A 16,383-nucleotide genomic window follows, 5' to 3' on the forward strand; every position below is an offset into this window, starting at 1 on the left:
TATATATATATAATATAATTAGTATTGTTTTATTTGTAAATATTTTATCAATAAATATGTTAAAAACATAAAAAATCAAAGTTTTTTAAACTAGCTTGTTTTTTGTGGGAGGAATGGTTGAATGATCAATATTTTTCCACTAAATCTTACGTTGACTATCATGTATTTTGGTAAGCATTCACCGAATTGTGAGATTCATAAATGTATTTCTATAAGTATTCACTGAAGTGTGTGATTCATAAATGAAAATTTGTATGTATTGATGTCTAGTTCATAGACATCAACATTCGATTCTCTTAGATACTCATTCTAAAAGAGTAATATTGTTCATTTTTTGGTTGAAGGGCCAACCCGTCCCAACCCGTGGCCCGCTATTTTGTTGACCCTTTAACTAAAAAGGTCAGTCCACCCCAACCCATTTAACTCTCTAGCCCGTTAGGGTTGGATTGGGTTGGGTCAGTCCATTTTGACAGCTCTACCTCTCACCAAAACAATGTATTAGGTAACTCTGCTTGCCAAAGCTTAAACAAAGAATGCACGTGATCTTTGCCAACGGGAGGCAAGCAAAGGTCTTCTTGTAGCAGCTGTAAACCTAGTAATCAGCTTGATTGTGATTCCTGGCATAGAGCAAGACATGTAGACCATTGCTAGACTTGCATTTTCTTTAGAAAGACTCGGATAGAGAAGCAAAACAATAACTATTACGCCTCAATATCAAACAAGTTGGATTCACAAACAAAAATAACTTTGTAGAAAGACCAAAAGCAAAGTGGAACAGAAATTCTTAAATATGGAGAATTGAATCCCATATGAACCATATATTTGCCTCAGCCAAGAACTGAGTGTTTCATTTTTACAAGAAAATGATCCAAAACATACTTAGGCTCAGAGAAACAGTGACCATTAAAGAAAAATTAGTTTACAATGCAGTTGACAGGCAAGTCAACTGCCGCGACTAAATTGAGAATGTAAGGAAACGTTAATTTCTACGAGGGTGGTTTAGGACCTTCGCCTGGACCTGGTTATTCTTCTTGTGGAATTGGAAGTATCAAGGCTTTGATAACTTCTACTGCTGCTCTTAGCTCTGGATTTAGTGGCACCTGCAAAGTAGAAGTGTTAATGTTTGTTCATCTCGTTAGAGAAACAAGTTGCAAAGGATATAGAGCGTTGTAAGGAACCTCTGGTGCGACTTGTAGGGGATTGAACTTCATTTTCATCAATTGCTGAATCAGTCACCTCACTTGAAGCATGAGAGTTTGCTTCTGACTCAGCGCATGCTGGTTCTGAAGGTGAACATTCTGTTTGCGCTTCCATTAATGGATTAGTGACTTCAGAATCTAGTATATGATTAAGAAAATGAAGTTACAGAAGATTCAAGAGAACTTAATGAGGCACTGTTCCCGTCCCTTCCCATTATAGATCATAAGAAACGGAACAGATGCAACAATCCTGCACCATGTTGGCTATAATTTTGCATATACAGTTTGTAGATTGCCACTAGTCTCTTTATGTATCTCCAGCTATCTTACCAAATGACTTCAGAGCTTTTTTAATCAGTATCTACATCTTCAATGTACCAAATTCCGAAAAGCTCCATCAAATGATTTTTATGATTTTTTTAATAAAAAAGTTCTAGTGAATGATCAACTATTAATATAAGGTATTACCATGAAATCTCTTGTTAACAACTGCTACGTCATCTACATTGTTTTAAATTTTTTTGGCGGAACAAAAACATAAATGACCTGTATAAATTAAAGAGACAAGCAAGAGATAAATGCTCTCACTTCCATCCTGAGATGTAAATACTTAACATCTCCCACATACAGTTTTGCGGATGACTTGTTAATGTTCTGTAAAGCTGAGGTGAGATTAATACGACTGATTCAGCAAGCTTTTGCCAAGTTCACAAATGCTTCTGGTTTGCAAGCAAATTGTGATAAAAGCTCTCTGTACTTTTCAGGGGTAGAGCCAAGTGTTAAACAAGAGATTTTAAGTCTATTGGGCTATAATGAAGGTAGTTCTACCCTTTAAGTATTTGGGCATTCCTTTGTCATAAAAGAAACTCACAATTAGACAATGTATGCCTGTGGTGGATAGAATTACAGAAAGAGTGAAATGCTGGACATCCAAGTAATTTACTTATGCTGGGAGATTACAATTAAATTAAGTCTGTGGTAATTAGTAAGACATATTGGGCACAAATGTTCATTCTCTCTAAGAAGATAATGAAACTAATTGAGCAAGTGTGCAGAACCTACTTATGGACAGGATCCACTGGTACCTCCAAAAGAGCCTTGGTTTCTTGGAAAAGGTGTGTCAACCTAGGAGTGCAGGGGTCTGAATGTTATGAACTTAAGTGGCTGGAACAAGGCTGATATACTTGAGCTGTTATGGGCTCTAGCTTCAAAGGAGGACTGTTTGTGGGTCAAATGGGTACACATATATTATATGAATAATGTGGACATCAGTTCATGTCAAATCCCCTCAAATGCAACATGGGTTATCAAGAAGATAATGGAGGCAAGAAGATGTATCTTGGTTGTCACTTTTATTCAGGGCAGCCTGAGTGATAGCCTGGAAAGAGTGGTCCACGACAAACAAGTTCAGCATTAGAAGTATGTATGCAGCTTTGAGACCACAGTACCCCAAAATACAATGGAAGAGTGTCAACTCATCCTGTAATCCCTACACCAGCAATTACCAGCTGTTGATAGACCGCAAAAATTTGGTATAGCGATTCCTAATGTTTGTGTATTCTGTGCTCATCCTTTGGAAGTCTGACTCATTTAATGTTTGAATGCCCAACTACTAACGCACTTTGGAGTAGAATGTTAAGATGGGTGGGTGAATATAGGACTATTGGCAGCTGGCAAGAAGAGGTGGCTCACGCAATTGATTGGCTAAAAAGAGATCTGGGAGAGGGGGCATACTCAGTAGACTATTTGCAATAGTGGTTTCAGTGATATGGAGGGAAAGGATCTAAATGCACTTTCAAGGAGGTCAGTTCCAAATTGATAGAATATCAAGAGAGGTTGCAATCTACATACATGCAAGGGGAGCAAGACAGAAGAAGTGACAAGATTGCCTCCAACAGTCGAACCATAGAGGCAGGTCTATGGTTGTCTTTCTTACCATGTTTTGTTGATTGTTAAATATAAGCTTAGCTCAATGTTTTCCTTCAGCACCACTCTGTTTTAGTCCCTACGATGGTGCTACTTTAGGCTATAGAGGTTGTGAGAAACAGGGGTCTAATCCTGTTTAGCATTGTAATTTTTGCAGTTTTGGTAATCAATAAAAGTACACTTCCCAAAAAAAAAAGAGACAAGCATGAAGCTCTGGTGGCCTCCACCATAAAAATGTTCAAAATGAGAACCTTGTAAATAAAACATGAAATAGTAATAACTTAATGAACAGTAAATAAACTTGGAGAGAACTACCTTCAGAAATTTCAGATTCATTGATTTCCTCTTCTTCTTTTACAGTCACCTTGATGCTCTCCAAGCTCTCAACTTTCTGTTGGTGGCTTTGAGCATTTTTGGCAGTAAGTTCTTGTTCCTTCCTCTCGATGTGGAACTTATTCAACTTTTCTTCAAACTCCTCAATGCATGATTTGAGTTCAGGTTTAGCGAACTTCTTGCCCTAAATGAAGACATTCAAACAGACAGATAAGGCTTTAACACAGTGAAATGAATTCCCAAGAACTGCCGAAAACTAGTCCAGGCCTTGTGATGCCACAACAAATCTTACCTTGTTGATAATAGTTCGAAAATTATCCATCACAGAGTCTTCAGATAAGGCATGTTCATAAGTCTTAAACAACTCTATCAACTTTCTCATGCTTTTATCAGTGTACGATAGCTGAGACAGGCAATAGGAGATGTATTCACATAGCCTAACATCTGCATAAAAAAGGATGTTATAACATGCAGAAGTTTATCCGGTGATAATTCAAATAGCAATCAGAAGCAAATCTATCCACTATAGTCTCTTCATTTAAAGGTTTCCTAATTATAATTTTCTTTTTGATTTTTGCATGATACTCCTAAAAACATGGTAAACATGCCTGACATAACAGACAGAAAGTTGAGTACAAAATCAAGTATCTGATGAAGCATCCACAAAGCCTTGGTGCTAAATACTGAAAGTCTGGAAACTCCTCAATCAATCTCAAATAAGTATATCATCCTCCTTAAAGCTTGCAGAAACACGACTCAAAGTAGACAACTTCTGGATCTTTGAAATGTAGCGCAAGCAGGGATTATGTAAAATCTAAAGCAATAGCAGTGGGGCAAGGTGGCATCATGATTTATCCACAAAAATGTGAAACCTCGCCGAAAGTTGTGGAAAATCTCAACGCAAAGTTTACGGTTAAAAAAAAAAGAAAGAGACATCCATGTTTTCACAAATAGTCTTAAGCAAGTATATGTAATCAAGACCAAAACTAGGGAAGAAATAGACTTTCCGATTTCCGACTAACTTCTTAAATTAGCATAGTGTAAACTTACAGAACAGATATCCTTGCAAAATGCAAACCACAAGTACCCGACACATTTTCTCTCCTAAATTATTGATCAATAGTTGACAATTTATAGTTAGATCAAGTACACAAATTCAATAACACATCAAAACTATTTTCAAATTCCATACCAGTAACTCCACTGACTCTATTGCAAAGCTTTTCTACAAGAGCTTCCATTTGCTTGTCCTAAAAATACATATAAACATTTCAGTCAATCCTATAGAAAGAGCCAAAAAAGAATGTCAAATTCATGGTACCTTCTTAATTGAAGCAATTAAAAATTGCATGATGTTGCAGAAAGATTCTTCCTTCAAATTCTGGACAGATAACTTCCCAAGGATATCTGGAAGTAGGTTATAAACTGGATTGTTCCCTGTAAACATTAAGTGTAAAGAAAAGATATCAGTATTATGTGATGCATGTACACACAGAAACACGCAACAACAGATGAAAGAAGCTCAATAGTAGAAAGACTAGAAAAGACGAACTTCTTTATTAGGAATTGATGAAAGAAAAGTTGGGTAGACATTCTACCTTTCTTTGACAACTCATGAAAGAAAAGTTTGGCAAGATTTGAAATTCTTTCATCTTCATCTTCCAAACAGATGGCCATTTCATTTATATAACCTTTCACCTAATAATGGTAGACGCAAGTAAAGATGACAAAAATTCTACCACATGAAAGCTCAGTATAAATGATTGATAATCCAGTCAAACCTTCATCATGTCATTCAGTATCAGATGAGAAAGAACCAATACAGCATTCTTCCGCACAGAAACTGATGGATCTCTTAATCGTGCATACATATTCTCTGTCCATGGCTCTAAGAGATTAGGAAAACGAACTGCCAGATCTCCGAGAGCAACAGTGCAATTTGATCGAACTGTTTCGGATGGTGCATTCTCCACAACAGTGAAAAGAAGCTGGAGATTTGCATCACTAGAAAGTAACATAGACACATGTTTAGAACTTTTAACAAAAATCTTATGTAATAAAACAAGAAAAGAGGAATTGAGAAAAAGCCTAACCAGAAGTCGACATCAATTATCATAAACCGGCATAATGCAAGCATTCCAGATGCTTGTAGTTCAGGGTACTGGAAGAGATACAGAAGGTATGTCAGTATCCATTTAATGATGTTAGATTGAGACTACTGATTCAACAATGAAGTAAAATGTCCTTGGGTATACTAATAAAGTTTGGAGGTTCTCTTTTCTTCGATGATAAAAGTCTAGAGCCACAGCATCCAAGTGACATATCAATAGAACACGAAACAAACATTTCATATTTGAACTCCAAAGCGACAAAAAATTTATTAACTTAATCTGAACAAAAAGTGCATCATTCACAGTCAGTGGAACTGCCTTTCAAATTCATACTGGCCCATCTGATTATGGAGATTCATGTGAGTTAAACAAGAAGCAAAAAACAAAAAAGGTCAGTGTAGTTCCAGTGTTTGAAAGCACAAAAACATAGACAGTGTAGGCATAACAATCACCTTCTGCATCAAACTGTAATTCCTACAGAGTTTAGAAAGAAAAGGTGCGCAATGGCCAATCAAATTTCTTTCACAGGAACGTCCGGATACAATTTCTTTCTCTGCTCTTTCAGATAATGTATCGAGGAATGCATCTTCAGAAGCTGCTAGTCCTAGTTCTGCATTGATACCATTATCCTGCAAAAAAGAAAAACAAATGTTATAAAGTATTTTAAGTTTAAAATGGGTGCAGACTTCATCAAAAATATCAATGTGCCTCAAGAGCCTTCTCACCTTCGGTGGACCAGTATTATCTGTGGAATCACCCTTATCCTCCATAATCATTTTCTCTCTCTTTGCTTTATCTTTCTGAATCTTGCGGACCCAAGACTCAATGTAAACCAATTGATTCAAAGCTACATGGCTTACAACAAAAAGAAGCCTGCTGAGTTTTGTCACTTGAACTGTGGTTAGCATGTTGGAGCTACCATTTTGGAGCTCATCCCCTCCACTGCAATCAAATACAGATCTAAGAGCTTTCTTCACCAGATCAGCAGCCATTTTGTCAGGATACGGATGGATAGTATATATGGAAGCTATTGCTCTATCTGCAGCAGCATACCATATATGCTCAGGAAGCCAAAATCCAGTAACTAAGCTTTCTAAGATACTAAAAACCCGATTTCCGTTAGTGGTTAACAATTTTTTCCTGTCCTCTTCAGACAGCCTCTGAAGAGCAAGGCATGCTGTCCTAGCAAGTAAAGGTTCCACTTTTGCCCAACGCCCAAAGCCTATGTCAATGATGTCTTGTAAGTGAGAGCTGAGAACAGAATTTGATGTTTTCGCTGCCATGCATAAAATAGATAAAGCACCACGACTTTGCTCTGCAGTTGTTCCAGCAATATTGAAACAGAAGAAATCCCATAATGCTGACAACTGCAATATTAAAAGAATCAATATTAAAGTTTTCCTTGAGCTTTAGGGAAAAAAGATAGATGAGTTAGGCATCAGATAAGTAAAGCTTATCCATTTGTTATGACAATGGGTTAATTGACATTAAGCCAAAGTGAGTTAAGCAAAGGCGATATAGCTTATTGAAGTCAACAGAGTAGTCACTTTCCAATCATGCCAGAGATATTACGCTGTTAGCACCATTCTTTTTCTTTTTTTAAAAAAAAAAAAAAGATATTAACACCACTTATAGGTCCAAGCTGGATTCAAGGATAAATTACACTTTTTATCTGATATAATGATTATCTTCAGCCACGCTACAACAACAACATACCAAGTAAAATCCCACCAAGTGAAGTCTGGGGAGGGTAGAGTGTACATGGACCTTACCACTACCTTGTGGAGGTAGATTTCCACGCTTAAGTGTTCCAAATAAAATGCACATCCCATCGCTTTCTAGCTCATGCTTAACAACAATCTCTAAAGCTACTAAATCAGCACACATCACCCAGTACCAAAATAAACATCTGATATTCATTTCCTAAATATAATTGAGTAAATTAAAATATGACATGTTCTCTCCACCATGAACTCCTCAAAAAAATAAATGCAACCATTCTACCATGCTTAAAAACAAATATATAACTTCTTGAGTCATGCCTCACTAGATTTCTTATTTAGCAATTCAAAAGAAAAAACAATTGGAATGAGTTTATAGATTACATACTGTGCTGCTCGTCAAGTCGCCCTTGGACATTAAGGCTCCAATTAGGAACTCCAGTGAAGCAAGATCTCCAATATTTGTATCGATAGCAAGATTCAAGAGATTTTTAGCAGTTTCCTCTGGGCTCTTCCTTACATATATTGTAATAAAAGCATTCTCAACAGCTTCATAAATTGTTTTGTCTTGTGAAAATACCTGCAGATGTGCTTTATCAGGTCAAAATGTATAATAAGTCCTCATCGATAAAACATATTGAAATCAGCTGTTGCTCCGAATATACAAAGTTAACATTACCAGTGGCAACATTTTCCGGAGGCAGGCTTCTGAACCATCTATTTGGAACTGTCTGCATCTCATCAGTAAAAGAATTGTGTTCTCCACATCTGTGGCAGAAGAGGAAGCCATTAATTGGACAAGGGTTGGCATTGTGGCGGACACACAATTGGAGAATCTCAAGCCTGCCTCCAGTGATGCGACCAAGGTCCTTGTTTGCTCCAAATTCCCAAAATCTGGCACAGAATCGTCTGTCTGGCCTATCATATCTTCCTCATGAGGCAAGCAGCTGTCTGTCAGACTGTCAGACTGTTCCTTGTTCATCTCTTCACCCACATTGAGGACCTCCCCATCTTCATTGCTAATTTCATCACAGGAAGACAGTCCATCCAAAACACTTGTTGGCTGAGCCTTCGGTCCTAGGTCATCTAACTTTTTCTTGTATTGTTCTAAGGTTGCTTCAAAAGATGCTGCTCGAAGCTGGGGTCCAAAGGGATTGTGCTGCAACATCATAATAAGTAAATTCAGTGCAGATTTTCTGACAATTGCACTCTTATCCTCTAACCTCCCAGCCGCTACTTCTGCAACCTCATTCCACATGCCAATTGAAACTGAATGTTCTTCACATAATTCAGCCCAGACCTGAAGCACTCGACTCCTTGTATAGGCTGACACATCCCTACAACGTTCCAATAAGATTTCCAACATGGCCTGCTTGGTTCGGAGACGAATCGATTTAGAACTCACTTCACCTTCACTGTCGTCGAAAGCCTTCATGACCAATTTACCCAACACCCCAACAAGAGCATTTCTCATCTTATAAGATTCACCTCCAAAATGTGGGATTAATAAGCCAATATTAGTTGAGATCAACTTAGGCATTCTATCAGCGAGCTCTACAAGAAAGCGCCCAACATTTTCAGCCCCTACTGTATCCTTCACATAATCTTTCGGGGCAGTCCTTCCTATCTCTCTGATAAGAGAAGAAGCCATGCTACCATCAGCATACTTCTTTTCAGCCCAAGCAACTGCATCAGCCAAATGGGAAACTGCAAAATCTAATTTGTGAACCAGGTGCAAAATTGAAGCACATGATTGTGCAGCATAGTGGTATTTGGTAGCACATGTCCCGATTATGCGAGTCAAGGCGTCTTTTGTGTCTGAATCTTTTAAGACTGCCGCATTCTCAAACAGCGAAAAAGCATTCCTGCAGCAAACCACATCATCAGATTGAGTTACTACTTTGATCCACTTGAAGATAATCAGCTCAACAAAAAGAAAGAAAAAACCTTACTTCACAATGAAGGACAAGTAATTTTCATCAGGATCCGATGATCCAAACAGCATCGAGAGGTTGATCTCTAATGAATTTGCAACTGAATTCAGTATCCTCGCCCGTTGTGGCTCCCAATTCCATGCACTAACAAGTTGCTTCTTTCGACTACTAGCAACCACCTAGAGCCAATCAACATACTATCAATTGCCCTTGAAATATCAGTATGAAACAAAAAGGAACATATGCTTTCAAGAAGAGCTATAAAGGAAATAAATACACACAAGGACATCACAAAATCAACTAAACTCAAAATCTCTAGTATCCCTTGAAACTCCGCCTGGGATCATTTTAGTACTCCCTTTTTAAATTTGTTTCACTTACCTTCCTTTTTAGGTTGTTTCGAAAATAATGACTTTTTCCTAATTTGGCAATTCTTTGATTTCAACCTCATGTGTTGTATGTTTGAGACCACAAAATTAAAGAGCATTTTGGTACATTATACATCTTTAAGACTACAAAATTCAGAAGTATTTTTTACATACTGAAACTAGGAGTCAGGTCAAACTAAGACAAGCAAATTGAAACGGACGGAGTAACAACCTTTAATCATTTTTAGTATCAACAGGATTACAATATCCCCTTGCCAGCAAGAATACACATTCATACATGCAGTTGAAATTGACTAAAAACAGTAAATTCATTATACGCATTTCATAAAATTGCACTCCTTGTGAATATACTACATGCATCACACACACATACTATCAGATAAAGAAAGGAATTTACTTTTGTACTGTTGTTAGAACTAGATTTAGACTCCTCAATGAGCACAATGTGAATGAGGAAGAAAGTGTATATTTTGAAAGCATTTCGATATGATGCAACTCTATCAGCAAGCGAACACTCATCCTCCTCACTGTCATTCTTCTCTTCATCAGCATTTCCATCCTTCTGCTGAGATACCCTCAAGAGGGAATCCACAGTGGGGAGCAAAACACTGAGGTTGGACCTAAGAGACTCCACCAAATTGAGCTTACACCCTGGAGTAAGGCAAGAAAACTCCTTCACCAGTGAATATACACGGTCAAACACATCATGCTCCTCCACACAGAATAGCTCTTTGTCCGATAGGTCAAAAGAGACGCCTGTTTAAATTAAAAAAAATTAGAGAACCAAGTAGAAAAAATCGCAAAAGAATAAGAACCCAGTTGCCGAAATCGAAAAAGAATGAGAACCCAGTTGCCGAATTCGACAAAAGAAGAAGAACCCATTGTGAAAAATTGAAGAGCACCCAGTAGGTAAGTTCAATTTTTTTTTATAAATTATCGAAAATTGACCTTTAAGCTGAAACCCAAGATCAGAAAAGAACAAACCTTTGACAAATTCTTCCAATTCAGAAGGACGGAGATTGCTCAGTGAAGTGGGATTTTGAACTGAAAGACAGTTGCTATCGGAGTCTTCTTCTTCCAGAGAGTATAAATTTGGGGGAAATATGAAAGGTGGAGCCATTTTAGAGAAATAAGGTCAAAGATTTGAAGAATTTCTACAGAAAATAATGGTGTAAACTTCCTAGATCGGTTTGATTTTTGAATTCACAAAAGCTTAAGCAGAAGGAAGAACAAGAGGTTCTGGGAATGATGAGAAATTTTGAAATGAAAAAAGAACCGTAGAGGAGCGGGAATACAGTATCATTTATGTTTCGGGTTCGAGTCCTCGTATTGAGTCGGGTTACGAAATTTTACATAAATTTAAAAAAATTTCGTGTAAATTTGAATTAATAAAATTTCAATATAGTTATCGAATAATAGATGAAAAATCAAAAAAGAAAAAAAAATATCACATCTTATTTTTTATATTTCTTTAACTTTTGGCCAAATACATAAGCAGATCTCTAGATTTGTTGGGTTTTTTTCCTTAGCTACCTCAACTACGCCATTTTTCGATTGAATCATTGAATCCCCATAATTTATTTCGTTTAAACAAACACCGTTGTCTGATGTGGAATCAGATTTATGAGGGGTATTGATAGAGGATACATATGTTGTTCCACAAGACATTAGTTCAATTGATAGTGAAAATGTTCAAGAATAATTGTGTTTTACTTAAGTCATTTGAATACATTAGAAAACAAATGAGACTAACACAGTTTGTCTTCATTCCTTCGATCAAAATTATTACAATTCGGACACAATTGAAGGCATTTACAATACAAAAGCTGATCAAAATCAACCAACAGTGTTTTAAAGGAACAAATTATGGGTGGTTCAATGATTCAATAGAAAAATGACGTAGTTGAGGTACCCGAGGGAAAAACGCAACAAGTTTAGGGATCTGTTTATATATTTGGCCTTAACTTTTTATTCGGTATGCAAGACACATGGACATTGTTGTATTCATTTTTGAAGACATCGCTTCTGACATGAAATATTATATTTCTTAAGCTTGAAATTCGAGACCTCTAATTAAAATTGGATAACATTATTATTAATTTTTTATTCATTCTAATTTCTATTATTTTTTAAACACAAAAGGCTATTTTTTAGAGGGTATTCTAATGGTAAATGTTATATTTTTAAGACTTGAAATTCGATATATTTAATTAAATATCATTATTTAATTACATCGCATCTTAATTTATACTATTAAATAAAATAAATAATTATAATAAAAATTAATTATCAACTTGCTAAAAGATATGGATAGTAGTAAACATTTATTTATTTAAAGGTGTATATAACTTTAAAACCAATTTTATATTTTTTAAATTTATTTATACTTCAAAATCAAAAATAGATGTAAAATAATATTTACCCCAAAACAAGAAAGGATATCAAATTCGGACCCAAAATCCTGTCGATCTCTCTCGGGTTGCATTTCAATTGTAAGTCCAATTGTTTCTCTCTCTAGATTTTAGTTTATGCTGTCTCTCATGAAGAGAAAACCCAAAAATCCCTTTTTGAATTGTAGTTTTATGATGGTAAATTGAGTTGTAATTTGTAAAGGAAGTTCAAAATGACATTGTTCTTCTTTGTGATTGTTTTCGCACTGGTATATGTTAACTATGTGATGATAATCCACAAAATTTGTGTTGGGTTTTTGCTAATATTCGTTAAAAATTTAATTTTGAATAGTTTTGTATGAAAAAGGAGAGAAATGAGGCACCCAAGATGAAATATTTGTATTGTATGTTAGGTTGTTAACTCTTGGGTAAATTTACAATCTTTTAGCAAACTCTTTGAGTTTATGGGACAGTGATTTTGATTTCTAACAAAAGTGAAGTTTCGTTTGCTTATACTTATCAATGAGGAGGTGTGAGGATGCGCTAGTGAGGAGGTGTGAGAGGTTGGTTGTAGCAGGAGTTAGGAGAGGTAGAGGTAGACTGTAGAAGAATTGAGAGGAGGCGATTAGACAGGACATGACACAGTTTTAGCTGAGCGAGGACATGACCTTAGATAGGATGGTAAGGAGGTCGAGGATTGGTGTAGAAGGTTAGTACGTAGTCAAGGGTTGTCGTACTTCTAGTAGTATGATTTAGGTTTCACATAGTCCTCTTTTTGCACTGTGTATCAATAGTTGTTTTACACTTGTTTTGTACCTTTGCTATGTTGCCGTCTCTTTTTCTTTCTTATTTTCCTGCATCATTTACATTTCTTTAAAGCCGATGGTCTATTGAAACAACCTCTCTATCCCGTAGAGGTAGAAATAAGGTTTGGATAAATCTTACCCTCCCCAGACCCACTTATGGGATTACACTGGGTATCGTTTTGCTGTTGTTGTTGCTTAAATCCTTATCAGCCTGTCAAGACTGGCCCTTGAGTTGGTCTTGGCATGGTGTTAGAGACAGAGACATATTGAGGATTTTAAGTTAGTGGGTGAGGAGTACTACTGTACTTGCTACTTGTTTGTGACGTTGAGCGTGAACATAAACATATATACACAAACAAAGATGAGATGCACAGATGGAGAAATGGTCATTCAAGTGTCTCTATGTGTATAGTAAATACTCCTTTGTGACATCGAGTACTAAAATCAACATGGATGACCACATAAAGATGGCACATACTAAGGAAGAAATGGTCCTGTATGGGTTGAATCGATGTTGAATTGAAGGTGGTGGGTTCATCATCACCAGCTATCTATGCATAGCATCTGCCACTGGTAGATCTTGATAGTTGACTCTCTTATTTTTTTGATAGAGTAGTTAGAATCTCTAATAACTTACAGTCATTTCATCTAAAAGGATATGGATATAATTATTTCAGAGTTATTTATGTAGTCCACTACTTTGTTATTCCTTACTGTTATCTTGCAACGTATATCAGGTAAGTGTTTGTCTACTGATTTTGGCTGAAGGGTCTGAAAATTCAAAAGGGAGGAACAAGAAAAAGAAAGAAAGACATGAGTGATATAGTGGGGGGACCTGATCCTTCTGCAATTACTTCAGTAACAGCAGAATCATCAAAAACTACTGGTTTTGATGCAAATCGAATTTCTGAAGTGAAAGCTTGGCTTACTTCACAATTTGACGCTGTGGGTAAAGATGTCCCTGATTTTGAGTACACTCCTCGAAGCATCGCTGAATTACACAAGATTGCCACTCTTTCGCAAGCCAAAACTCAAGCCTCTGCTATTGTTGCCAATGATTACCGCCAAAAAGCAGCTGAGTACAGGTCCCAAGGTCATACTTTTTCTGTTTAAACTACTCGAACCGGCATTTGGTTCAAAATTGAGGTTGTTGTCCCATTGAGCTGATTATATGATTTTGATTGCAGCTGCTAGGATAAGAGAGATACTGGAGAGTGTGGGATTGGCCCAAGAGAGTTTACCATCTAATGTGGTTTCATCTGCACATGTTCTTGCCAAGGTTGCAAATTTGTTGGATGTTAGAGATACTGAATTAAGTAGGTAAGTCACCTTTTTTCACTAATTAACCTTTTCTTAGTTCTCACCCCTTTAGTTTCGTTGTCTTACTAGGAGAAACATTGTAGTTTTCTTGTTGCAGTGGCAGATCTTTCTCTACGGAAAACAGCAGTAGAAGAGAAGAGAGCTAAAGTGCAGCAGGAATCAAAAGTTCTTCTTGAATACACTCGAAAGGCAATAGCAAGATTGACTTATTTGAAAAGGTAAATCTTTTGTTACATCTCATTGCACTCTTCATGAAATAATGTTGTGGAATGGGGTAATAGATAGCACAACTGGGAGTCAATGTTCTTATATCCTTGAGTTTGACTTCCTGGCACTTTCTTGCTGCCGTATTTTGTTTCAAGAAATGAATACTTCTCTTACCAAAAAGAAATCATGGGTCTTTCAGTTAATCAATGCCATCTTTCATCTCTTAGCTTTATTCTGTGTTTCGGCAGAACACTCTCACAGCTTGAAGATGATATTGCTCCATGTGAAGCACAAATGGAGAACTGGAAAACAAACTTAGCAATTATGGAGTCAAAAGAGAGGCAGTATTTGCAGGAGTATGGTTATTATAAGGTAACTTTACTTTTGTCTTAAATAATTTGCTGCAAATTTATGCATTTCATTTACTTCTCCTAGTTAAAAGTCAAGATGCTGTTACAATATTTAATTATCGTATGGGCGGTTATGAGACATCTTTTTATGTAGTATATCCTACAAATGTGAGCTTCAAGTTTATTAGTTTTCATGACGCGCCCTTTTTAACATTCAGCTAGTTTCCATGGAATAGGTCTGTATATACGTGCTCGTGTTCATGTATATGTGTATGAAATTTCATATCTTTGAGTTGCATTTACTTTTGTGAAGAAGAAAGCTTGATGCAAAAGTCTTTATAGTATAGAGAAGATTCAATATCCTTCAGATGAGTAGTTTGCAACTTTTCAAGTGAGTGTTTTATTTATTTCTCTTCTTCTGTGCCAAAAAGAGATGGGAGATTTGTTAGTACCAATTTTGTAAAGATGAAAAGGTGGCCCAGCAGTGTCTCTCTTCACGTTCTATGCGAAATGGATGATCTTGTGCAAGGTAAACAGTCATGAGTTGGCTGGATATGAGGATTGATGAAGGCCTCTAGAGGGCTCTGCTATCTGTAAATATCTAATCCTCCTTTTCTCCCTACTAGTGACAAAGGTGAGCTAAATAGTGGTTTGATCATTGTAAGTTGTCGCAAACCTTGAGTCAGAAGGCACAAGGCAGCACTTCTAGGACCAGATGTGTGATGACTGGCAAGGGCTTATAGTAAGGTCACCTCTGGAGGACTGGCTAAAGCATGCACATGTACGATGACTGGATGAGTCAGAAGGCAGTACCTCTAGGACCAGATAAATTGCTTCGCAGGCCCAAATTATCGTTTTATGAAGCAGTAACTTTCTATATAATCTGTCGTAAAAGCTAATTCTGCTGTGTAACACATTTTATTTGATGATCTACCCTTCAGCAGGCAATTTCTTCTGAAAATAAAAACCTACTTTAATCTGAAAAGATTGGATCCTTTTTGCCTCAACATGCTAGGAACTTTGTGATCTGAATGTATTACTTGCACCTGATCATAATTTTGTATTTTCGTATACCTGAAACCGTGAAGTGGATGTTAAAAGGTCTTTGGATGCAGGCTGTGCTCAACCGTGTTGGTTACACCCCAGAGATAAGTCACGGGGTATTGGTCGAGATGGCAGAGCATAAGAAAGACTTGGAGAAGAAAACAAAACCAATTCTTGATACTCTGAGAAGCTATCAAGACTTACCTCCTGTAAGTATTTCTAAACGTGAAATATAAGTTCCATTATTCTCGTCTCTCAAATTATGCAGCTGACTGTTTGAGACTTCCATCTGCAGGATAAAGCCTTAGCAGCGTTGGCAATCGAGGACAAGAAAAGACAGTATGCTGCTGCTGAGAAGTACCTTGAAGATGTGTTGCAGTCTGCTCTTGCCTCCTCAGAGTGACGTAGAATGCTTTTCTTTGAACATCGCCTTCACTTCAGCTCGTAGTGCCTTGCCTGTCAAACATTTGGTAAATGAGATTGGGATTGATTTTCTTTCGACTCGTTTGTGCTATTTTTATCCTTCACTTTTTGTATGTGCCATGATGGTGTATTCTCAACACTGCAAATAACTCTTGAAATTGACTCATTATGATTTGTGTAATTTGAAAAGGAAAAAGTTTATGGTAAAGCCTATTTCCTTTGTATTTTTA

General features: G+C 36.8%; 2 protein-coding genes across 4 annotated transcripts; one reads left to right on the forward strand and one right to left on the reverse strand.

Annotated features, from left to right (window-relative positions):
• Nucleotides 1-766: 766 nt before the first annotated feature.
• LOC107031838 (condensin complex subunit 1) lies at nucleotides 767-10,887 on the reverse strand. 2 transcript variants are annotated; one of them, XM_015233324.2, is made up of 16 exons: nucleotides 10,598-10,887; nucleotides 10,011-10,369; nucleotides 9,243-9,403; nucleotides 7,970-9,155; nucleotides 7,679-7,870; nucleotides 6,295-6,936; nucleotides 6,022-6,198; nucleotides 5,552-5,619; nucleotides 5,240-5,462; nucleotides 5,057-5,156; nucleotides 4,780-4,895; nucleotides 4,651-4,708; nucleotides 3,751-3,902; nucleotides 3,441-3,642; nucleotides 1,179-1,337; nucleotides 767-1,100 (listed from the first exon to the last, which is right to left on the reverse strand). In XM_015233324.2, exons 1-16 carry the CDS (start codon nucleotides 10,731-10,733, stop codon nucleotides 1,000-1,002), a joined length of 4,032 nt encoding a protein of 1,343 aa, XP_015088810.1. In that variant the 5' UTR covers nucleotides 10,734-10,887; the 3' UTR covers nucleotides 767-999. The 2 variants fall into 2 exon arrangements, with proteins under 2 accessions (XP_015088810.1, XP_015088811.1); XM_015233325.2 differs by having other exon boundaries at nucleotides 1,179-1,298; nucleotides 10,598-10,733.
• A 1,095-nt stretch (nucleotides 10,888-11,982) lies between these two features.
• Nucleotides 11,983-16,383, forward strand: LOC107031931 (AUGMIN subunit 1). 2 transcript variants are annotated; one of them, XM_015233441.2, is made up of 7 exons: nucleotides 11,983-12,105; nucleotides 13,547-13,902; nucleotides 13,997-14,129; nucleotides 14,213-14,347; nucleotides 14,585-14,708; nucleotides 15,802-15,939; nucleotides 16,026-16,383. In XM_015233441.2, the coding sequence occupies exons 2-7, from the start codon at nucleotides 13,623-13,625 to the stop codon at nucleotides 16,131-16,133; spliced, it is 918 nt and encodes a 305-aa protein (XP_015088927.1). In that variant the 5' UTR covers nucleotides 11,983-12,105; nucleotides 13,547-13,622; the 3' UTR covers nucleotides 16,134-16,383. The 2 variants fall into 2 exon arrangements, with proteins under 2 accessions (XP_015088927.1, XP_015088928.1); XM_015233442.2 differs by having other exon boundaries at nucleotides 11,995-12,105; nucleotides 13,578-13,902.

Source organism: Solanum pennellii, chromosome 10 (assembly GCF_001406875.1).
Source record: "Solanum pennellii chromosome 10, SPENNV200".
NCBI lineage: Eukaryota > Viridiplantae > Streptophyta > Magnoliopsida > Solanales > Solanaceae > Solanum > Solanum pennellii.

Bases quoted from the DNA above. Each gene is read 5' to 3' on its own strand.
- LOC107031931 (XM_015233441.2), top strand. From the start codon at position 13,623: ATGAGTGATATAGTGGGGGGACCTGATCCTTCTGCAATTACTTCAGTA. The intron at 14,130-14,212 runs GTAAGTCACCTT...GAAACATTGTAG, and splicing joins AGAGATACTGAATTAAGTAG to TTTTCTTGTTGCAGTGGCAG. The intron at 15,940-16,025 runs GTAAGTATTTCT...TTCCATCTGCAG, and splicing joins GCTATCAAGACTTACCTCCT to GATAAAGCCTTAGCAGCGTT.
- LOC107031838 (XM_015233324.2), bottom strand. From the start codon at position 10,733: ATGGCTCCACCTTTCATATTTCCCCCAAATTTATACTCTCTGGAAGAA. The intron at 7,871-7,969 runs GTAATGTTAACT...GCACATCTGCAG, and splicing joins TCCGGAAAATGTTGCCACTG to GTATTTTCACAAGACAAAAC. The intron at 5,463-5,551 runs GTTAGGCTTTTT...GTTACTTTCTAG, and splicing joins ATAATTGATGTCGACTTCTG to TGATGCAAATCTCCAGCTTC.